We start from the raw sequence: 25,640 nt of genomic DNA, 5'->3' as shown, positions 1-25,640 counted from the left end.
AGCGCCTCCACACCTCACAGCATCACCATCCATGGTTGCACATTCCACCTTACTAAGCCAATCCAGAACCTTGGTGTCTTGTTTGACCCTCAAATATCCTTTCTACCCCACATCTGTGCCATGACCCGCTCTGCCTTCCCCCTCCTCCGCAACATCACCCGGCTCCACCACTGTCTCACACAGCAGGCTGCCGAAACCCTCATACACGCTTTTATTACATTGAGGCTTGACTATTGCAAACTCCTTGCTTGTCAGCCTCCTCAACTCCTCCCTCCACAGGCTGCAGATGATCCAGAACTTTGCAACCTGTGTCCTCTCCCGCACTAGGCTCCGGGATCCTATCCCCCCATCCTTGCCCGACTCCACTGGCTTCCCATCACACAGAGGATACAGTTCAAGATCCTGGTATTCACCTTCAAAGCCCTCCATGGTCTTGCTCCCAACTACCTCTGCAACCTCCTAACACTCTATCATCCTGCTTGCTCTTTCCACTCAGCGGGCTCCAATCTGCTTCAGGTCCCCCGTCTCGCTCACCCCACTATTGTCGGGCGAGCCTTCTGCCACTCTGCCCCTACCCTTTGGCGCTCCATCCCGCAGACCTTCCACCTCGCCCCCTCCCTTGCCATCTCAAGACCCTCGTCTTCGACCGTGCCTTCGATCACGCTGCTTCTCCCCGCCCACCACTCTCACTGATCCTGATCCCCAGCTCGGGTCCGAAACTCTGTCTGTTCAGCTCCTTGGTACGTCCTCCTGATGTGAAAGGCGCTATGCAAATGTAATTTTTTTGTTGTTGTTGTATTATTTTGCCATCAAATGTGGGAACATGGTTACTTAATTTGAATCGTGTTATACATACAGTATATTTAAAACAAAGCAGCTGGTTTAGATCTCACAGAAAATAAAGTCACATTTCTGGGTATTTTCAAAGTATTTAGCCTAGAAAAACAAAATCAGCATTTTAAAGTGAATTGCTATTAATTATTGTTCACTCCAGTGCTCTACTGTAGCTATTGTGGGAGGCAGCATTCCACTTGTAAATACTTTGACACCATTATGAAAGAAACAATATTGTTAGCCCATTTTCACTTAATATGCCTCAAGGTGACACACTTGGCAACAGAATTTCAGAATAAAGTCAATCTTCTGTTGGGGTGTCAGAAGTCCAGTTCCTGAGCCAGGCGGGCGCTCAGTACTCCAGGGCACTGCTGATGACGGCACAGCCAGCCTGGCTCATAGGCCGGTCTTGAAGGAGCAGACCAATTATTAGGAGCATGGATTCTTCCCATTCAGCTCCCATTAACTCAAGACACAGCCATTTTACCATATATTCGGTGAAGCGCTTTGAGACATATCAACAACGTGATAAGGCTCTGTATCAAATGCAAAGAGTACTATAACTATTACCTAATTCTCAGGGACCACAAACCGTGCATTGGATTACTGCTGGAGTTTCCCATCACCAGAGGATACAGTTCAAGATCCTGGTATTCACCTTCAAAGCCCTCCATGGTCTTGCTCCCAACTACCTCTGCAACTTCCTAACCCTCTATCATCCTGCTCGCTCCTTCCACTCAGCGGGCCCCAGTCTGCTTCATGTCCCCCATCTCACTCACCCCATTATTGTCGGACAAGCCTTCTGCCACTCTGCCCCCACCCTCTGGAACTCCATCCCGCAGACCTTCCACCTCGTCCCCTCCCTTGCCACCTTCAAGACCCATCTCAAGACCCTCCTCTTTGACCGTGCCTTTGATCACCCTGTTTCACAACTTGCTGCTGTCTGGCAAGGTTTCCGCATATTTGACAAATGCTAGTTAACCTACAACGAGCAATGAAATGGACTTGTTTATTGCTTCACTTTGCTCAGCGGGCACTGGCCTGTTTCATGTTCCCTGCCATATCCTGCAGGTCAAAGCCCTAACTGGTAGGGTGGTTAGCTGGACAAGCAGTGGAAACATTGCCAGACAGTAGCAAGCTGTGAAGTTTTAATTAGTTAAACTCCAGCAATAATCCAATGCCTCTGGGTCCCTGAGAATTAGGTAGTAATTATAATTCACTTTGCATTTGATATAGAGCCTTACATGTTGTGAAGCGCTTTCAGATGTCTAGAAGACATGAAAAGCGCTATATAAAATGCAAGGATTATTATTATTATTATATCCGTCCCACCATTGGTCCCACCGCCATCTCCTATCGCTCCTGGAAAATATCTCCCCGCAATTCCTCTCCGCTGCCCTGTAGTTATCTGAACTCTTCCCATTCTGGTCTACTTCCAGCACTGATTTATGCTCCTTGCTCACTCTCGTCCACAACTCCCTCTCCACCACTCTTGATGCCCTTGCCTCCCTCACTTTCCAAACTGCCTGCTACTCACAAACCTCACCCTGGTAGACCAGCCATCTCCACTCCCTCAAGGGCCAGATGGGGGCCACTGAACGGCTCAAGTCTGATCTAATGGTCCAGATCTGGCTGGACAACATCAAAACGTACTGCTCCGCCATCACCTATGCTAAATCATTCTTGTACTCCAAGGTAATCAACCCCAAGCTCCTATTCTCCACCATCAACTGTCTCCTCCATCCACCCTCCCATGCCTCACCCATTCACTACTCAAGCTCTGACTGTGAGGAGATGCTGGATTTCTTCGAGTCCAAAATCGAGGGGATCCATTCAGCTGCCTCCACCTTCCCAACCACCTCTCCCTCCCCATCTGCCCCCCACACTCCGACCCCTACCCATCCCTCCCTCGACATTTTCAAACCTGTCTCCCCTCCTCTCTCATCACCACCATTATACACAAATTATAATAATAATCCTTGCATTTGATATAGTGCTTTTCACATCTTCCAGACCTCTCAAAGCGCTTCCCAGAATATACTGTAAAGTGAATTGACTGTATATTTGTGGGAGAAACGCGGCAACCAATTCCACACAGTGGTGTCCCACAAACAGTCATGGATTGAAGTGACCAATTTATTATTGTTTTTAAATTGTTTCACCATTTCCACCATGAAACACACCACCTGCTCCCTTGACCCCATTTCCACCTCCTTGCCCCTCTACTCTCTGACACCATCAATCTCTCCCTTTCATCCGGCACTGTTCCCATCACCTAAAAACAGCTATAATGACTCCCGCTCTGAAAAAACCTTCCCTGGACCCATCCCTGCCTTCTAACTACCGGACCATCTCTGACTTCCCTTTTCTTTCCAAAGTCCTTGAAAGAGTTGTTGCTTCCCAGCTTCGCTCATTCCTCTCCTACTTCTCCCTTCATGAGCCCTTTCAACTGGGTTTACATGCTGTGACCAACTGCTCTGGTCAAGGTGACAAATGACAATTTGTTCATCTGTGACCAGGGCTCCCATTGTCTCTTCGTCCTCCTCGACATCTCTGCTGCCTTTGATACCTTGGATCACTCCATCCTCCTCCACCACCTCTCCTCTCACCTCAATCTTCAAGGTTCTGTCCTTGAATGGTTCAAGTCTTATCTTTCACACAGTCTCCAACTTCTCTCTGCCAATGGTTTCTCTTACAGTTCCCGCACAGTCTTGCGTGGTGTTCCTCAAGGCTCTGTCCTCGGTCCCCTCCTCTTCAACCTGTACATGCTCCCCCTTGGTGACATCATCCACAGACATGGGGTCAACCGCCACACGTATGTGGATGATACCCAACTCTATCTATCTCTCTGCCTCCACCCTCGATTCCAGGACAACTGATGTTCTGACAGAATGTCTGTCTGATAGTAAGTTCTGGATGAGGGCTAACTTTCTACAGCTGAATGTCAGCAAGACCGAGGCTCTCCTGATTGGTTTGCGCCAGCGCCTCTAGACCTCAGGCACTGGCAGCATCAGCATTCACGGTGCACATTCCACCTCAACAAGCCAGTTAGGAACCTTGGCATCTTGTTTGACCCTCAACTGTCCTTTCTCCCTGCGCCATGGCCCACTCTGCCTTCCCCCACCTCTGCAATATTGCCTGTCTCCGCCCTGCCTCACCCCTCAGGCCACCGAAACCCTCATACATGCCTTCATCACCTCAAGGCTAGACTACGGAAACTCCCTCATTGCCAGCCTCCCCAACTCTTCCCTTCACAAGCTGCAGATCATCCAGAACCCTGCAGCTCATGTCCTCTCCCTCACCAGGCTCCGTGGCCCCATCACCCCCACCCTCGTCCAGCTCCACTGGCTCCCCATTCCTCAGAGGATAGAATTCAAAATCCTTCTCCTCACTTTCAAGGCCCTCTATACTCTTGCCCCTTCCTACATCTCTGACCTGCTGACCCCTTATCAACCTGTCCACTCCCTCTGCTCAGCAGACTCCAGCCTCCTCCAGGTCTTCCGCCCTACCAGCCCTACCATTGGTGGCTGGGCTTTCAGCCTCTCTGCCCTCACTCTTTGGAATTCCATCCCACAATCCCTTTGCCTTGTTCTGTCTCTTGCCTCCTTCAAGGCACGACTCAAGACCATCGTTTTTGAACTTGCCTTCAGACGCCCTCCTAACTCCTCTGCCCTTCCTAATCCCAATCTTGCCCCTCATGCTTGAGTCCTGATCCCTGACTGTTCAGAGACATCCTCCCAATGAAAAGCACTTTACAAATGTAATTTTTTTGTTGTTGTTGTTGTTGTAAGTGGGTTTCAGTCATTCTGCTCTTGCTCTCTGGATTTCCATCCAAGAGTCCCTGTGAATTCCTCCCTCTCGCCTCTCATTCAAGGCATGTCTCAAAACATACCTCTTTGACCACCCTTTCCTTCATCTTTCCTCTTCCCACTCCACTCAGGTCCCATCCCGCAGCTCGGTTGCTGGTACAGCATTGTTAAGCACTTTGAGACGTTCTCCCGATGTGAAAGGTGCTACATAAATGTAAATTGCATTTTATTACTTTGTCAAATCTTCCTCCAACATTGCTGAAGTAGCCTCGAGTGGTAGTGGTGAACATTATTTATCCCCCCCACTCCCTTTTTCTTAATTTCTGTTTCCTCTTTCACGATGCTCATACCAGCAGGACAATTCACAGAGCTGAGAAACGTCTCGCTGAAAGCCATTACTCACTATATAGAGCATGAAACAAACAAAAGTAAATCTGTTTGGAACCTATTGTATACTTTTTATTTTAAAAAATTGTTTGTTTAAAACATTTTTATTTATTTTTTGAAAAAGAAAATTTCTGTCAGAGGTTCGAAACCAAACAGTCATGGGAACACGAATTTCACAGAGACTGTTTCTAGAGAGAGCCAGGAGAGAAACTAGAGGTAAATGTAGCTGAAAAACATCAAGGGCTTTCTGCTCTATGTGCTTTATGTACCATATTTACTCTATTCATAGAATTGCATAGAACGTTACAGCACAAAAACAGGCCATTTGGCCCAGCTAGTCCATGCCAGTATTTATACTCCACACAAGCCCTTACACCTTCTTATCCCCTCTCCAATACCCCTCTATTCCCCTCATGTGTATCAATAATAATAGTCACTCAATCCATGACTGATGGTGAGACACTGCTGTGCGCAATTGACTGTCATGTTCCGTCCACAAAAGATACAGTCGATTCACTTTACAGTATATTCTGTGAAGGGCTTTGAGACGTCTATATCAAATACAAGGATTATTGTTATTACCGATAAAAACTCTGAGTTACAAATAGCAACTTCTGCCAGTAAGTGGAAGTGCTTCACTTATACTCACAGGAACACCAGTAACACAAAGTAGATTGTGTCAGAGCAGAGCTCCTGTGGGCCAGATGATACCCTGCAACTTCTCACAAGAATCACTGCAAGTTGACCTCCATACTGCCCTATCATTGGATGCTGTCGTAAAAAGTGAAATTTCACTTACCCTGCTCCTTTTGGGATTAATATCGGGTTTCACCCACAAAATACACAGTCAATCCACTTTACAGTATATTTTGTGAAGTGTTTTGAGTCATCTGAATGATGTGATAAGCTCCTATATCAAATGCAAGGACTACTATTATTATTTAATCAAGAAGTAGCTGTGGTTTTAGAATCATGTTCTTTCAGAACTCTGAGTTCTGTCAGACCATTGTATTAACATCCACAGAAAGAAAAACATCTGCAGAAAAAAGACAAAATGACTCATGGACAGGGCATAGAAACTCAAAATGTCACCACTAAATGTCAGTAAGATGGGGAACGAAGATGGATTGGCCTTTTCGGAGTAGAAATTCCACCTGAGTCTAGATTTATTATATTTTCTTAGCATTCCAAGAGTATCCAGAATTTGTCAAGTTCTTAAACACAGCCTTAATTTTGGAGCTGTTTTTCTATGAGCTTCTTTTGAAACTTGCATCTTCAAAGCTAAAACTGAATTCAACAATTTCCAAGTTCAAAACTGCTATAAAATATAGAACATATCTAGATAAATCTAATAACTCATAAACCTTTCAATTTGCGCACAGCAATATACCATAATATACTTTACAGTATATTCTGTGAAGGGCTAGAAGCCGTGAAAAGCGCTATATCAAATGCAAGGATTATTATTATGATTTATTATAAACAGTCAGGATGTGAATCATCAATTTTATCCACCGGTATTGTCCAGGGTACCGGGAGAAAGTGCCTTTTATTTTTGGCGAGTGCCATAGGATCTGTCACATGCACCTGAACAAGCAGTTAAACATATCTTTCCAAGCAAGTCACTTATAACAATGCAGTGTTCTCCTAGCACTGCAATGGAGTGGCAGCTTATACTGTGATTTCCAAAGAACAATATTGGGCTTGGAAACCATAACCTTGTGGCTCAAAGGCTACGAACTGAGCTAGGCTGGCAACCTATTTTACAGCAGGGATGTCAAAGCTGTAGAAAAATACAGTGTACATATTCTCAAATCCGAATACGCCAAGCCCAAATGTTAGTCTTTTAGAAAGAACAGGGGTAAGTGATATGATGAGTACTTTACAGAGAAAAAGTGATGGGTGAAATAGTTTACAAAAAATAAGTCATCACTTGACAACATCCTTAGCCTACGAAAGTGTAAAGATGACTGACGTCATCTTTGTTTATTTTTCAGTAAAAGCGTCACTCATAAATAATTTACCAGCTTTATACCACACTTCTCTTTGACCGAGCCTTCAGCTCCCCTCTCGACTCTCTTCCCCCTCCTCGCTCCCTCCCTTCCCTCCCCTCACCCTGACCATTTCCCCCCTCCTCGCTCCCTCCCTTCCCTCCCCTCACCCTGACCATTTCCCCCTGCTCGGGTCATGACCCAACTGTGCAGCGCCTTGGGACGTCCTCCTGACGTGAAAGGCGCTTTATAAATGGAATCTTGTTGTTGTTGTTGTTGTTGAATTCTTGACCAACAAGAGGTGTTTTACGTAGCCTAGAAGTTCAGCTGACTTGCAGCTGCCAGGAATTCATAAAGAATGACCTCTGTGTAATAGTAACTGTTAACAGGTTGTACTTTTATTCCTGACATCAGAATATGTCCTGTTACTTTGCCCATAATGATCCAGAACTGTTTCTCTGACCACATTCCAGAACTGATTTTGGAGACCCAAAGGGCAAACAGTAAACCATCTTTGCATAACTATTTGATTGCTATTTACTAATAATTATCCTTGCATTTGATAAGCATGGGGTTACAAATCATTCCACTAACCAGATAATAATAATCGTTGCATTTGATATAGCATCATTGAAACATCTCAAAGCACTTCACATGACATACTGTAAAGTGAATTGACTGTATATTTTGGGTGCGAAACGCAGTAGTTAACAGTGTCCCACAGACTTGGATTGACTGACCAAATTATTATTTTTGCTTAAAGGATTATTAAAGAATTATTACTTCTGGAAAGCAATCTGCCATTCGAGTAACAACAGTTTCCTACTTACTGCTAGGTAAACAGAGGTGTGTGGAGTAAGGAAACTTTCTTAAGGTGCGGGAATTGAATCCAGGTCCTCTCGCTTGTGAGGCGAGTGCTTTAACCAATATGCTACAGTACCCCACTCCACCAGGATATTCATTGATCAATGCCAATCTCTTTCCAGTCGAATCTGTACGCTCCCTTTGTTAATGATATGGAGTGAGATTTGGATATTCATGAACACATTCCGTTTCTTTATTATTTCCATTCCTTTCCTTAACCAAGGGTGAGGTGTGGTGCCTCACAGGCAAGAGCCAGCTGACACCTATTATTGTAAATAAATATATCAACATGCCTTTGTGTGTTTATCAGAAAGTTTGAACTATATTGAGAACTGCTTTGGCATTGTTTATAATTGGATTCATCCCTTGTCAAAGTGAAAAATTTTAACTTTACTGAATGAGCTACCTAAAGGTTTTACATGATAATCAAAGAAGCAAGTAGATCTAATTGGACCAAGATAGATGCATTTCTTGGAATGATTTCTATCCTAAAAACTCTTCCAAATAAAACACTATGCAGTGAAGAGGGGGTGCCTTGGGGTTAGGGGATTGGGGGAGGGGTGAATGCCTTTCTCCTACAGACTAATCAGATTCCAGGCATCTTTTAGGCTAATGCGTGCAAATTGCCCTTTAAGAAAACGCCTACACTGACAGCAGATCTTTTTAATTGGTGCATTTGGTGTTACATTCATTTCCCACCTAAGTGTATGCTAAAATATTAGTGTAACAGCAACGACGACCTGAGTTTATATAGCAGGAGGTGTCTCAGAGCACTTAGTTGCACGGACATTAGAATTAATGTAAGCATTGCACCACAGCTGCAGTTATGCCTCTTGGTATTTTAGCATATTATTGTAATTGTATGGATCAAAGTAAAAGTTGCTCAACTTGGACTTGGACTGAGTTTTCACACCAAAACACTATTCACAGGTAAAGTACCAGATTAGCCTAGTGGGTCGTACTCTCACCCCCGCACCCTCTGAATTAGGAGGTTTAGGTACAAAACCCCACATTAGCATTTGAGCTCATAGTCCAAGCTGACACCCCAGTTCAGAGGTAGAGCTATATTATTCTATCCTGTCTGATTGTTTACAGGGATATTAAAGGTCCCATGATATGACTTGCAGAGAATTATGGGGATTGTTTCTGAACCAACAATCCTCCAGATAAATTGATTGGTCATTCACTATTTGTCATCTGCTGCATTTGCCTACAAATCTCCACTGTTGCTATGTAATAATAATAATTATAATCCTTGCATTTGGTATTGCGCCTTATGACATCTATGATAATGTAGTACAATGCCTGTGAATACTGCACCTATGAAGTGTTTTGTTGTTATGGGTTTAAATGCTGCTGATTGTAGAATTTATAAAAGACCTTTTGCATCATGGAAAATCACTGAGTTAGAGACCTTGGTTTATTTCAGTGGGTCGAAATACCTTATTCAAGCTCACCTAAAATAGATCACGTTGGTTCCGGGCTGTCTTTCCATTCAGTAGATTTGCAGTGAGGAGCAATTTCAAGTCTCCTGAGAACTGCATGTATCTAGTTCTATCCTACAACATTAGCGGAAATGGAGAAGTTAATTATTTAGCGGGAAATATTTTCAAAAAGAATAAATAATAACAATAATAATCCTTGCGTTTGATACACTGCCTTTCCCATCGGGAGGCTGTCTATAAGCACTTTACGGTATTTACTGTGAAGTGTAGTGACTATGTGTTTTGTGCATGATAAATCAATAAATAAGTGAGAGTAAATTTCCCAAACCCTTGTATCATTGTAAGTCTTCAGAATAAAAGTAATACTCTCAAGGAATAGTTTACTGGGATTTTCCTATTGTGGTGCATTAAAAACAATTTATTTAAATTTCTTGTAAGCCTATCTGAAACCAAAACAATTTCTTCAAAATATTGTCAAAAACAGCTCTAGAATTTCAGCTCTGCAGATCTACATCTCTGGATGTGCTACTTGTACAGTTCACTTTGAAATAAGTATACATCTGATCACTCTAATTAAAGGATGCTGTTTCTAGAAAGGTTAGATTAGGTAGATTTATTAGGTAGAGTAATTAGATAAATTTCTGTTAGGAAATAATATCTCGGGATACAATATATAGTTTGGGGTATGACATGTCATGCGACTGCCAGGATGGTGGAAGGCATACTGAATGAACCTTGGTCCTCTTTCGCCTAGCAAATTCTTATGTTCTTCAGTTCTTATGTTTTAGGTTTAGGCAGTATTGTGTACCTGAACTCATTTATAACCTAAGATGTGGATGCAAGGTATTTTCAGTGACATTGACCTCTGTTACAACTGATCTAAACGGACTAGCAGTCATCATCGGAGATGAAGTGCAATATACAATATTTAAGCACCATTAACCCCAGGGATAGGGAGGGCAAAGAAGTCAACCAGTTTTCCTTGTTATTTGCTGCTTATGATGTGCTTGGGGGACGAATCGCAGATTGAGTGACCGATTTGCTAAACCTCCATTCTGGCCGCAAGCACGACCCTGAGTTTCCGGTTTCTTGCCACTTCAACTCTCCCTCCCACTCGCACTCTGACCTCTCCATCCATTTTCTCCTACACTGCGGGTGGTCCAAACGGGGCAAGTAGTGGAATTCAATGGGAATCGTCCCAGGCATTGCTTTCAATTACAAACTACACAGCTTTAGCTGGCTAAACTCCAGTAGTACCCCAATGCACACTCTGGTGTGAACACTTGCCAACCTCCAAGGGATTAGGAAAGCAGAGCTTGTCTTTGGGAAGGCTGCTTTGTGTTCAAACAGAATATCTGCTGTTGGTCTTTTCTGGAAGAAGATTAGATGATGTTTTCTCATTCCTGCAAATCTGTTACATTTTTTTAAAGTTGGGAGTACTATGAAGATGGAGGATAAATGCAAATGCAGTGCTGGAAACGTGCTGCATTGTCACAGGTGTTGTCCTTAGGATGAAACATTAAATTGATGTCCTGGCCAGGTGGACATTAAAGATCCTATGGCACTATTCAATAAGAGAAGGAAGGTTTTACTGGGGTGCTACTTAGGGGTTCTTTCTTCTTTTACTGTATACACATTTATGTGAGTGTTTGTTATATTATAATAATTACAGCAACAACAAAAAAAATTAATTTATAGAGCACTTTTCACGTCGGGAGGACGTCCCAAAGCGCTGCACAGTCAGGAGTTGGGGCCCAAGCATGGGCGGTGTAAGGGTGAGGGAAGGCAGAGAGATGGGCAACACCACTGAACACTTCCCTCCAGTCAGAAAAACAACTGTTCACCACCACTCTCTGCTTTCTGTCTCCCAGCCAGTTCTGTATCCATGCTGCCACTATACCTTTAATACCATGGACTTCTATTTTGCTTACACGTCTCTTATGTGGCACTTTATCAAACGCCTTTTGAAAATCCATATAAACTACATCAATTGCACTACCTTTCATCCACTCTCTCTGTTACTTCACCAAAAAACTCATATCAGATTTGTTAGACGTGATTTGCCTTTAACAAATCAGTGTTGGCTGTCCTTTATTAACCCTTATTTTTCTAAGTGAAAATTTATTTTGTCCTGGTTTATGGTCTCTAGAAGTTTCCCCACTACTAACATTAGGCTGACTGGCCTGCAGTTCCCGGGTTTATCCTTCCATCCCATTTTGTACAGGGGAATAACATTTGCAAATCTCCAGAGATCTTTATAATGAACATGTAGCTGTAACTTATCAAAGGTATTACGGATCCTGCCTTGTATGACAAAGGATAGGAACCATATGTTTTACTCATGAACAATGCATTTCTTTCTTCCAATGTCCTCACCACAACCCCTTCCCCTGTCCCCGTTATCACCTCTCGTCATGGCCAAGTAAAACTCAACCAGCAACTAGGAAATGGTATTTTTGGACGGAGGTGCCATCCTTTGGGTGAAAAGTTAACCCAAGATCCTGTCTGACTGTTTAGGTGGATGTGAAGAATCCCAGGGCACTATTCAAAGAAAGAATGGAGTTTCTCCTGGTGTCATGCCCAACAATCCCTCAAATAAAATTGGTCATATATTTCATTGGCGGCTGCGTTCTCCCACGAAGCCCATGACACTAAACTTCACAGTTTATCCTGTGAAGCGCTTCGAGATGTGCTCCTGATGTGAAAGGCGCGATATCAAATGCGTCAATAGTTAACTTCCATCACATGACACAGTGATACTGGTCAGAAATACACTATGGTCATCCCAGTAGCTCAAAGAAAGACAAGCAATAACAGGAGATACAACACAATAGTGGCAATGACTTACACTTAAGTGCACCTCTGATCTGCTATTAGGTTTGGTGAACCTTAGTTTATTAAATGGAACTATGCCAAGTGAATCTCACATTTGGAGCCCAGAACATCATTAATATTTACTAAGAGTGCAATGGTAATCAAAAATATAGTTAATAATTAAATCTTAATCAATTATTAATTTCATTTCGAGTAAATTTACCTTTGCCTGACGTCACAACTGACTTTCCCATCTGTACCTTGTTTTCCCTGTGCCAGAGACGTACAGGAATTGACTCCTACTACATAGCTGCCATCAGGCAAATTTCAGCCTATGTCGGGCAGCGAGGAGGGGAGTGAAAAAAGCAAAGCATAGGCTTATATTTATTTCCAATCAGAAATCAAACATTAAAACATGGTGCATAATCAATTACATTAATCAATATAATTTTACACATAAATTTAAGTACAATAGAATAAAATCTTAACAACATTTTAGTAAATGGTTGAGCCAAAAGCCAAATTAACAGTGTCAGCAAAATAGGAATGTATGTAATAAAGTTAATGACTGGAGGTGATCTGTGGATGGGAACATCTGCTGTGCTGAGAAGGGTGCACTTAAGGGTTAATACGAATAAACGTTTCTTCAATGTATAATAATAATCATTGTTTTTGATATATCACATCGACAAAACATCTCAAAATGCTTCACAGGATTAACGGTAAAGTGTAGAAACTGGTTATTTGCAAGCCATCATGGCAGCCAATTTGTGCAATGCAACGTCCTGCAAACAGCCATGAAACGAATGAGCATTTAATCTGGAGGATTGTTACTCTCTTTCGCTAGTGTTATGGGATTTTTAACATCCACCTGAACAGGCAGACAGCCCTCGGTTCAATGTCTCATTCTGAAGCCTCCAGCAATGTATTGCTCCACTAGCTGTGTGTTGCAGTGTCGGGGTCGATTAAGAGCTTAAAGCCGCTACTTGAGAAATAGGGCTGGAGCCCTTAACCATCTGATTCAGAGAGGAAAGTGCTCCCAGCTGAGCCAGGCTGACACCTTATACACCAAATGATCACTTTTTATGGTAGGGTTTGATAGGAGGTTAAGTGAAAGATAATTCTTTGTGCGAAGAATATAACTATGTTTTTTTAAGCATATACATATATGTGCATCTCTGTGAGTTTAAGTGATAATATGCTGTATCTCTTTAGGGATTATTTTATCTGTGAACTCCATGTGGTGAAATCGTTCATATGGGCGAAGCAGAGTTCTGCTCGGTTTGCTAAGTTTAGTGAATTTGTCCTATTGACATGTTAATTAAAAACGATCCCATTTCCTTATACCTTCTGCTGATGATACATCTTTTCACAGATTAATTTTTACATTGCTTTGTTTTTAAAACATTTTTATTTACATTGTTCTCAAACTGCAAGGTGTTAAGTCTAAAGTATGATTCCACAGAGAAATATGTGATAGATTGTTGGGTTTCCATCCACCTTCTCAGTTATGTCTGCGGCATCTCTGCATGGCTCAAATCTTTGATTGAATTGTCTTCAAAGTTGCGACCAGATATGATGTTTGGTTTTTGAGCCATTTCTCAGTGGTGAAAAACCTTGAATGGTCTGGCAAAAGGTTGCAGTCAAATTGCTTGCTACGAAACACATTTTGACAGCATTGAAAGTTGCAATTTTGTTAACGATTTTTTTTCAGTGAATTGTAACCTGCAACTAACACTCTCCCTGGATTTAGCAATCAAGGTGTCTCTCCAAGCAGAGAGTGCATGTTACATTCAAGGAAAAAAAATGTATGTTTGTATGCATGCATCAAACCATGTTCATAGGTTTCCACATATGTAGGAGCCCAGGCTGACCTCCCAAAAAAGATAATTGAATCGGTTAGTACAGAATCCAGTTCCTGAATGAATCCTATGACTTTCCAGACTCAATATGTATGTGGTGCCTTCAGCTTACTTTTTTCTGTTTTCTGTTACCTGTCTTGATTTTAAGATTATGCCTTAAATCAATGAAAGCGACAAAGTGAAAGTTTGTTTTCTGATTACTCCCTCAAAATAAGATGAATTTGTCTCCTAACTTTTGCCTGAATGTTAGTGTATATACGTACCGTAGGAATATTCAGAGCTGGGCTGAAAGAGACAATCCCTAATTACACTCAAAAGAGACCAAGTGCACTAATAACAGTGTAAACACATGACTATTTTTATCAATGTTTATGTAGCAATGTCAGTTAAGTGTTATTTACGAACTCCCTCAATGGCTAAGTGAGTCACTGCCTCAGGCAGACAAAGGGAAAAAACTGTAAACTAAAGTGTAATTTGTGCTTTTCCCATTGATTGCACACTTGTGTGGAGTTTCGGAGATCCACAGCTGGAATGTGTTTTGTTTGTCCAGGGGACGGTTGGGATACACATGATGCTATTCCAGTGTATTCCTATTCTTAACGCATTGAGAGAGTCAAACTTGCTAAAAGGGTTTCTCTTCATTTAAAGCCATCCTGAAAACATTCTATTTCTCCTTGCTTAAAATAGCTGTTGGTTGCCAGATTTGCCTCATTACTTCCACCTTGCCTCCTCTTTCCCTGTCTTCAAATCACATCTGAAGACCTTCCTCTTCGATTGTGCCTACAGTCACCTCCTCTTTCTCCCTGTCTCGGTGTCAGACTCTGCCACTGTTAAGCACTCTGAGACGCTATCCCACATGAAGTCCACTATATAAATGCAAGTTCTTGTTTTTGTCAGCTAGGTGCCTGACACATTTGGAAACCCATCATAAGAGTATCCAAACAAGGCTGAGTTTCACGTATGTATACCAACTACACATGGAAATCTCCCTGTGGAATAGAATGTGTACTCTCTCTCTGGAGGGATACACCTTGCTTACCTAATTCCAGACAGGATTAGGCATGGGTTGTCAAGAGCCTAGTCTTGGGGTCCCTGGAGTGTGCTCCTAGAGTTTAACTAGCTAAAAACACATAGTTTGCCATTGAGAGCACTGTTTGGCACACTTCCTGATACTTTTCCGGCTAGTGAGCACCCTACCAATTAGGGCAATGGTTTGCAGGATTATCAGGAGTTGAGTGGGAAGAATCCCTGTCCTCAGGGACCAATCTGCCACTCCTACTAGGCTGGTTGGTCTGTCATCAGTCGTGCCCTGGAATACTGCAGTAAGGCTTAGGAACTGGATGACTCAGACTGCCATAAAGAGTTGACTGAATTTCAATATTCTGCTGCTAAGCATGTCACCTTGCAGCCATTTCAGCTTAAAGGAAACCCTACCTACCTCCCCTTCAAGCAGGATAGTTAGTTACAGATTTGTAGCACATTCACAGGGAAATTAAAACACCTATTTGATGAGAAATTCTATTTGATGAACAAATGCAGAGTAGGATGTAGGATTTAAAAAATTATTTATTTAATAACATTCTTGAGTGTTTTAACTGAAATTTGGCTAGTTATCTCATTGTGGTATAGGCCCACAAATACCACAATCAATTCGCCCACAAATATACAGTCAATTCACTTTACGGTATATTTTGTGAAGCGCTTTGAGACGTCTAGAAGACGTGACAAGCGCTATATCAAATGTCAGGATTATTATAGGCCACTTTGAATGGGGAACAACATATATGCATGTAGAACAACTATACTCAAATTCCTTTTTGACACCTTAAATGGACTCGATAAAAATAGTATAGACATAAGATCAAGTTATCCTACTTGTTGGATTACCAACTGTGCAAACTGCAGACAGCTGGGCTAATTACTGCTATCTGTACAGCTGATGGGTGTATCTTTGCCAATCATGAAGACATTGATTCTTGCCTTTTTATACCATCCTGTATAAAACACTGACTCTGAGGCCACTTTGAATGGGGAAGAATATATATGCATATATTTAGCCTCGATGATCTGCCTTACCTTTTTTTTTGGTCAGCTGGGAGTCTGACACGTGCGGAAACCCATCACCATGCTTAAGAGTATCCAAACCAAACCAATGCATCCCATCTACACATGGAAATCTCAGAGATAGATTGTTAGAATGAAATGCACACTCTCTCCCTGGAGAGACGCATCCTGCTGACTAATTCTGGAAAGTATTAGGCGCAGGTTGGCAAGAGTCAAGACTTGGGGACCATAGGAACATAGAAACATAAGAACAGGAGGAGGCCATTCAGCCCTTCGAGCCTGTTCCGCCATTTAATTAGATCATGGCTGATTTATACCTTAACTAACCCTTCCAATTCCAATTTCCCGCTTTCTTCCCATATCCCTTAATAGCCTGACCTACCAAAAATCTATCAACCTCACTCTTGAAGGTGTGGATGGATCCAGTGTGGCCTTTTGTGGGAGAGAATTCTAGATTTCTACCACCCTTTGAGTGACAAAATGCTTCCTGATTTCACTCTTAAATGGCCTGGTTCTAATTTTGAGGCTATGCTTCCTTGTTTTGGATTCCCCCATCAGAGGAAACAGCTTCCCTCTATCTACCCTAACAAACCCCTTTATCATCTTAAATACCTCAATCAAATCACCCTTCAACCTTGTAAACTCAAGGGAATACAATCTAAGTGTACGCAGCCTTTCCTTGTAACTTAACCATTTTAGGCCTGGTAACATGCTGGTGAACCTGCGCTGCACCCCTCCAGGGCCATATATCTTTCCTGAGGTGTGATGCCCAAAACTGAATGCAGTCTCCAGATGGAGTCGGACTAACACTCTGTGCAGCTGAAGCATCATTTCTTCCCCTTTGTATTCCAGGTGCCCTGAAATAAAGGCCAACATTCCATTTGCCCCAGAATGTGCGTTGGGGTAACTGCTGGAGTCTAACCAGCTAAACCACATAGCTTGCCATTGATATTGCTGTCTGGCCAGCTTTCCCGCCGCTTGTCCAGCTAGCCCTACCCATTAGGGCTTTAGCTTGCAGGGTTAACATGAGCTGAGTGGGATGACTCCCTTCTCCTAGTGACTGGTTGCCCTTCTAGGTCCTGCCGATGAGCCAGACTGGCTGTGCTGTCAGCAGCAGGGCCCTGGAAGACCTTCCCTGCCTTCAAGAATCAGGAAGTAGGAATCTTTGGAACACAAGGTTACTTTGGTCATTAGCATCTTACAGCTTGTCCATATGCTGATCCCTTTATCATCCTACTAGATCCAGACAGTACCTTTGGTGCGGTGGAGGTGTTGAATATGTAGACTGAGTCTTTTGTTTGATACTCTGAGAATATGGTTTCGGAGGTATGTTTATGATTTAGACTTGTGTCTTGGCGAGCAAGTCATAGACATCTGTCCATGAAACGTACAGTATGTGTCCGGGCGGAGCTAATGAAATGGATATAAACGGGAATATGTCTAACTATACTATAGGCCTGATAACCCCGGATGACACCTGTCCTTTTTAGTCTTGCAGTACTTAATGCTGGGGAAAATATTGCACATTCGATTCATGGATGTCTCCCAGTATGTACAGAAAGCTATGGCAACCGATGACAATAGTTGTATTCTTCTCAGCAAGCGCTTCATATAGCGACAATGCAGTAGAACAGGATTGGGCTTTGCAGTGATGTCAAGGTGTTCTGTAATTGTTCAATGTCATTCATAAAAATTTCAAAAGGCAAGAACACCATTTAATTCTGCATTCTGAATTAATATCTACTGTATATTTACATGAACCATTGAATGGTCGAGACTTTACTGTCTCATTGCTAACCTCTCAGGGTTTCTCCCTCTGTCCCTCCATTTTGCCTCCTCTCCACCTGTTTTTAAATCCTTGTTGAAAACCTACCTTTTTGACAATGTTTATGCTTATCTCCTTGGTGCCTTGTTTGATCCTCAAGTATCCTTTCTACCTCACATCTGTGCCACGTTGCGCTCTGCCTTCCCCCACCTCCGCATCAACAACCACCTCCATCACTGTCGCACACCGCAGGCCACCAGGATCCTAATACCCACATTCATAACATCCAGACTCGACTATGCAAATGTCCTCCCCAATTCCTCCCTCCATAGGCTGCGGATCATCCAGAACTCTGCAGTGCGTGTCCTCTCCCGCACCCTATCACTCATTCTCGCCCACTCTACTGGCTTCCCATCACTTAGAGGATACAGTTCAAGATCCTGGTCCTCACCTTCAAAGCCCTCCATGGCCTTGCTCCCCCTATCTCTATGACCCTCTAAACTCCTATCAACCTGCCCGCTCCCTCCGCTCAGCAGGCTCTGGCCTGCTTCACATCCCCCGCTTCGCCTACCCACCATTGGTAGGTGGGCCTTCTTCCACTCTGCCCCCACCCTCTGGAACTCCATCCGGAGTCCTGTAGCTCAGTGGTTAGAGCACTCGCTTTGCAAGTGAGAGATCTGAGTTCAATTCTAGGCAGAGCGAAACCTTGAGCAAGTTTCCTTACTCCACACGCCTAATAATAATCCCTCCAAAAAAACAAAACAATAATAAATTGGTCATTTTCAATCCACGACTGTTTGTGGGACATTGCTATGCGCAATTGGCTGCCACTTTCACCCACAAATATACAGTCAATTCACTTTACAGTATATTCTGTGAAGCGCTTTGGGACGTCTAGAAGACGTGAAAAGCGCTACATCAAATGCAAGGATTATTATCATTATTATTATCCCTCAGTCCCTCCACCTCATCCCCTCCATTGCCTCCTTCAAGACCCATCTCAAGACCCTCTTCTTCGACTTTGCCTTCGGTCACCCTCCTTCCCCCCTGCCCTCCACCCTCCCCGATCCCAACCCTCAGCTCGGGTCTGAAACATTGATTGCCCAGCACCTTGAGAGGTCTTCCCGACATGAAAGGCCCTATACAAATCTGGCTCTGGCCTGTTGCTGATTGATCTCCACCTCCACCACTCCTGACTTGGCATTCTGTCCTGTGAGATGTCATCTTACATGAAATGTGGAGCATTGGATCCTGCTGTATAAAACACTGACTCGGAGGAAGGAGTTGATTCATTTGATATAGCCTCAACAAGCTTCCTTACCTTGAAGAATCAGGAAGCAGGAATTTTTAAGGTGTTGTTTATATTTGTCATGGAACCTATCTACCAAAATAAAGTAACAAAAATTTTCACTTTGGGACTGAGCTACAACAACACATGTACAGTTATATTGTGCTTTTCACATTGGAAGGATGTCCCAAGGCACTGGATATCCAAGCTAGAGCTGGGAGCTGAGAGGAACGAGGGGGGGTATGAAAGAATGAAATTGCAGACATCTGTCACCATCATAATAATAATCCTTGCATTTGATATCATGCCTTATCATGTCATTGAGACATCTCGAGCACTTCATCGCGTTTTTCTGTGAAGCGTAGCAATAGTGTTTGTAGGCGAACGCAGCAACCATTTTACACACAGCAATGTCAAACAAACAGTAATGAAGTGAGTGACCAATTTTATTTTGGGGGATTGTTGGCCAGGACACCAGGTCAAACTTTGTTCTCTTTTCAAATAGTGCCAGGGGATCTTTAACGTTCACCTGAACAGGCACATGGAAGAGGGAAACAAGATTGGAGGCCGCCTGCACAATGACAAATGGGTAGAAAAGTGGTCCTCAGCCCACTCTAAATCCATTTTCAGCTGGGCTGAAGACGTGTAGTCAAAACTACTGAACAGAACATTTGATACTCACTCAAGTCATGCAGATCTCTTAGTTTAAAATAAGCCAATGCTGAACAAATGGAGCTTCAATCTCTTCAGACATCTTTTTGTATGCTGGTCTACATTGTGGAGATATTAAGGTGACCCCATTAATAAATGCTTGGATAAAATTTACAACAATTTCCTGAATAGCCTTAAAATTGATTAAGAAACGTGGACACAAGGAGGAACCACTGGATTACAGGTTCAGTTAAATCTCTTTTGAAACAGAGACACATTAGAAAGAAATTACTCTGGATTGATCCTCTTTGAGAAAATATGACAACTGTTAGTGGATAAATGTTATCATTCTACAAGCTTTTCTCCCACAAAATGTGCAGTCAATTCACTTTACGGTATAATCTGTGAAGCGCTTTGAGGGGTCTCAACGACGTGATAATGCGCTATATCAACGGCAGGGATTATTATTATTAATAATAATATCATCATCTGTACAGACAGATGATGTTTCCTCAAACAATCGTTTTCTTTGAGTGGGTTGGATTATTGATTTTCAGAAGAATAATTAGATAAATACTCTAAATTTAGTCCACTGAATAGGCTTTTTCTTAAATGATGGTACTGTAGAAACATTAGGTGGAATAATACGGTATGTGACATGATAATTATAATTTCTGATATCATTTTTACCCACTAGTTTCTACAAAGTTAGGTTTCTTTAGACACTGTATTACATGGTCACATGCCAACAACACTCTCTGAAAAGTGAACATTGCACAGAAAAGAAGCTAACAAGCTAATACGAGATAATATAGCTACTTATATCATATGCAGTACTCCAGGGCAATGAATGAAAGGTCAGCCAGGACTTAGAAGGATAGCACTGTTGGAAGGGTAGCACTGGTGGCAGGATTCTTCAGCTCCAGTTAACCCTGCAAGTAAAAGCCCTAGCAGGTAGGATCAGCCTCGCTAGACAAGCAGCAGGAAGCTTGCCAGACAGAGCCAGATGTGTTTTTAGCTGGTTAGACTCCAGCAATAACCCAATGCACACTCCGGGGGCCTCAAGCCTTGGCACTCACTATCCTGTGCATAATACTCTCTGGATTTAGGTAATTCAGGTGCATCCCTCTAGGGAGAGAGTGAGAGTTTTGTGTCAGACCTGGGGAAGTTTCCTTGTGAGGGTGGAATCAAAGTCCAGCTTGGATATTCTTAAGCATGTGATAGGTTATAGAAACATGGAAATTGACAGAAGGAGCCATTCGGCCCATCAAGTCTGCGCCTGCTCACAGAACAAGAAAATTGCTTCAGTATCACCACCCCATCCTATCGCCATACCTCTTCAAGCCTTTCTTTTTCATAAGCCTGTCTACTTCCCGCTTGAAAGCTACGATGGTCTTGCCATCCCCTTGCTATTCACCATTCCACTCTGTACTCTGCAGGCTGTTCCACATCCCAACTTCTCTCTGGGTGAAAAAATTCCTTCTATGTTCTCTATTCTCATGGCTATCCTACACCTATGTCCACTAGTTACTGACTTCCACATCAGATATCAGACAAAAATATATATCTGCTTACCTAAAGTCAGTGTGAAAATTAATGTAATTCACACAATAAATCACAATATCAAATAGAAAGCACTTAATAGACTGTTGACCCATTTAAACAGTCTGATCCTTTTGTTGTTTTTAAATAAATTGTGGCTCCAGATGTTAGCTGAACACAAAAGTGTTTTTTTTTCCTTCTCATTAGCTTTTTGCTCAAAGTTCATTTCAGGGCTCCATAGACACACACACTCTCCCACCTCCTGCACACCAGTGAACTCATCAGTGAAGCGTGGGTGATGAATGACTACTTCTCTGACATACAGCAAGCAGGAAATTGATTATTCTCCAATTGACTTGTGGTCCTTTACGTTAAATGGATGCTTCTCCCACAAAGGGTCTCTTTTTGAGGTTGTGTGCTTTGAATTTTAATTCAATTTTTGCACAGTTTCATCACATTGACATAATATGTGCCAATATGATAACCATATATGATAGCCAGAATGCATGTATTCAATGCTGATTTTGCTATTCAATTCAAACTTACAAAGCAAAACTATCAGATGTGTAAATCCAGCCATGTTCTTGTCTCCAGACTTGTGATGCATTTAGTTTTCATATAAGACATGTTTCTGGAGACCATGTTAATTCTGATTTGTTGCACTTTCATCCTCCCTCTCTTACAGATACCTCACACATCATAAGCACTTTCTCACATGCACCTCACACTCATCTCACGCAAACTCATACACCCACCCCATACACTCACTCATGCACGCACGCACAAACATACACACATACATACACAGACACACATACACAAACATACATACACACACATACACACGCCTCACAATCACACATCTCACATACTCACCTATTCCGACACACAAAAATATCTCACACACATTCATGAATTCTCTTCCTTCAAACTACATTTTGGGAAATAATTAAATACAATTTTAATTTCGAAGTGGGTTTTCTATAGTCCTTAAGAAGAAATGAAAGAAAAGTGTCTTCCAAATTAAGGTTGAATTTGAGTTTATTTCCAAAATTCTCCACAATCTTAGATTATAAGATTCTGAACCTAAGGTTAAAACTAGGTGCAATGTCAGGCCTCTGGTGAGTTCTAACGTATCATTCTCTTTCAGATGCTGATTGACTCTGTTTTTATTTCCAAATGTCAATATTTGTCAGCCAGTCCCTGTTGGTAGCTCTTTCACCTCTGGGTCAGCAGGTTGTGAGTTCAAGCCCCTATTGGCTTTTTGAGCTCATAATTGACACTCCAAAATGTGGTGCTGGGGGAACTATCCATTACGCATTAATGAGATGCTAAATCAAGGTCTTGTCTGCCTGTACAGATACATGTTAAAGATCCTGTGACACTGGAGTATTTGAAAAGAGATAGGAGTTTCTCCCGATGTGCTGTCCTTCAATCCCTCAAATAAAATTGGTCATTCACTTCATGGCTGTTTGTGGGGCATTGCTGTGTGCAAATTGGCTGCTGGGTTTGCACACAAATTCAATTGTAAAATGGTGTGACTGAGTGTATTTTGTGGATGAAAGCAGTAGCCAGTTTGCACACCGCAATGTCCCACAAACAACCTTGGAGTGAGTGACCAATTTTATTTGGGGGATGTGTCAGCCAGAACACCGGGAGAAACTCCCTTCTCTTTTAGAATAGTACCATGGGATCTCCCCCTGAACAGCAGATGAGGCCTTAATTTACCATCTCATTAGAAGGACGGTATTTCTGACAATCCAGCTCACCCTCACTATTGTATTCAAGTGTATTATTCAAATCAAGTATTCAGTATAGACTATATGAATTCCATATCCCAACGTGGGGCTTGAATCCATAGTCTTGAAGATTTTGGCACTAAATCAAATGCAAAATTATCATTATTTGCAGTTTTTTTTTTGATCTCTCTGTTCTAAAATCAAACAGGTCCAGACACAACCCTAAGCTTGGAAACTCCAAAATAAGGCAATATCTTAAAATCATATAAGTCTCTGTGGTAATCCGAGTTCTTGGGTCAGATACTGTAACATTTGATAAGAATCAGATTAGGGTTTGGTTTGTAATATAAAAAAGGAGGAAAAATTAAGAAACACTATATAAACCTCAATGATCACAAAAATCTAGAAATGTGTCTGTACATGATTTTTGCTTCTCTAATGCATTGGTGTCTTGGGTGTTTCCAAAGTCTGAACAATTTATTATTTCCATTGCCTCTCACGCCAATGCATTTACCCCGTCAGTTAAATGCATCAGGCCGCTTCCTTTCTCTCAAGAGTATAATAAAAAATCAATCTGCGTGCTGTGAAGAATATGACAAGAAGTAGGAAGAGAGGAGATTAGCCAGTAGAGTTAGGCCCTTTTTTTATCACCTCTGCTCTTCAAGAGCATAAGAAAAGGAAATGAAAACATCACATTAGGAAGTTACAGGAGATGGCGTTGTGAGGTTGGGTTGAACAAAAGGGCAAATATACTTAAACTTTGCATTGTGCTTTGATCTGTGACAAATGTGGCATGTGAATTACTATCACTACGTATAAACTGGGGATTCATTCTATTTTCCTGCTGTATAATTGCTCAACTTGACATGTGAACATGGGACAGAGATCTTGAAGAGAATATTGAACAGAAATGCAAAACTATCTTGTTTCATTACTTTTAATCAGCTAGTTGGAACTTCCCATAATGATTTACAATAAAAAGAATCCTTAAATTTGATATTGTGCCTATTTCACAGAACTTCACAAACTGCTTTTGAGCAATTCTGTGTTTGTAGACAAATGAAGTAGAAAATTTGCACATGGCAAGATCTCACAAATAGTGAATGATAGGTATACTTAGACAAATGTTGGCTAAGATCTGGGAGAAACTTATTTCTTTTTTCGAATCCTTTCATAGAACCTTTAACATCATCCTGAATAAGATAGTTCCACTATCCACTAATTTCAACAAATTCGGAACTTCCCAACCGTGCACTCACCCGCTCTAAACTCTGTACCCCCATCACACCAGACCTCACCAGGCTCCACTGGTTCCCTATCACAGAACGGATTGACTTCAAGATCCTCACACTTGTCTCCGAATCCCTTCACGCCTTGACACCTCCCTACCTTTCCAACTTGCTTACTCCCCAGTCCACCACCCACAGCATCCGCTCCAGCTTCCTGCCTGTCTTTCGTCCCCCCCGTCCAACATCAGCAGCTGTGCTTTCAGCCTCCATGCCCTGAAACATTGGAACTCTCTCCCTCAATCCCTCACTTTTACCCCTGCTCCTCCTCCTCCTTCTTCAGATCAGCCTGAAGATCTTCCTCTTCGACCGTGCTTACGGTCATTTCCTCCCACCCCCGGCTCAGTGTCAAGCCCCGCCTCTGTTAAGCACTCCGAGACGTTACCTCGTATGTAGGGCGCTATATAAATGCAAGTTGTTGTTGTTATTGTAGATGGGACCTCAGTTTAATGTCTCATCCAAAGGACGGTACCTCCGACAATGCATCAAGTATTGCAATGGAGTGGTAACTTGCACGATGACCTCAAGTCCTGGCATTGGGCTTAAACCCACAACTTTTGATCTTCAGGCAAAAGTGCTACTAGCTGCTAACAAGTAACAAGGCTAGAAGGCATGCAGGCAATTTACATTTATTAAACATTTCACGCATTATTAATTATTGACAACATTTGTATTGATTTGGTTAAACATGGTTGGGCTTGGTTTTACATTGTACATAAAAGTGGGATATTTGCCAAACTGATTAATCACATTAATGTAAGGAACCACATTAATTGGGACCGGCTCTTTGCAGATAAGAAAACTGTGTGGATAATTCGATATCACATGAAACACAAATGAGCTTAGGTATTATCTAAGAAAAGTTGCATCATGAGCTGTTTTGTCATGTTTTGCCTTCCTCACTCTGGCACTCTCTGAGTCTGTCTCACTTTTTATCTCTTTATGACTTGTCCAAGTCAGTCTATATCTATAAAATACAGTTGTGCACAGGTGTGAAGTTGAGGTATGAAGTGCTTGTGTGGGCAAATCACATTCCTAGGAACCTGGATCAATGTGCACATCTGGATTTCTTTCTGATATCCTGAATATACAATTATATAGACTGTACAAAACTAAAACAGGCCATTCAGCTCATCTAGTCCATGCTGGTGTGATGCTTGTTTAAGCTTTGCTTAATTTCTATCCTGTATAATGCTTTGAGATATCTCGACGATCAGAAAGCAATGCTGTGCCAGAGATCTTGTTATATGGTGCCAAAACTAGTTTATACAGATGACTAGTAAGATGCGTTAGCATTGG

At 42.2% G+C, this 25,640-nt stretch overlaps 1 protein-coding gene across 1 annotated transcript in view; it reads left to right on the top strand.

Annotated features, from left to right (window-relative positions):
- Positions 1-2,418: 2,418 nt before the first annotated feature.
- The window catches only part of alkal2b (ALK and LTK ligand 2b), a 40,291-nt gene continuing 17,069 nt past the window's right edge, over positions 2,419-25,640 (top strand). The window contains exon 1 of the mRNA XM_042332761.1: positions 2,419-2,529. Within this exon, the coding sequence (XP_042188695.1) occupies positions 2,419-2,529 (111 nt within the window). The remainder of the gene's footprint in view (positions 2,530-25,640) is intronic.

This window comes from Callorhinchus milii, unplaced genomic scaffold (genome assembly GCF_018977255.1).
Source record: "Callorhinchus milii isolate IMCB2004 unplaced genomic scaffold, IMCB_Cmil_1.0 Scaffold3, whole genome shotgun sequence".
In the NCBI taxonomy this organism is placed as follows: Eukaryota; Metazoa; Chordata; class Chondrichthyes; order Chimaeriformes; family Callorhinchidae; genus Callorhinchus; species Callorhinchus milii.
Note: the sequence above shows the minus strand (reverse complement) of the source record. Positions and strands in the feature narration are given on the sequence as shown.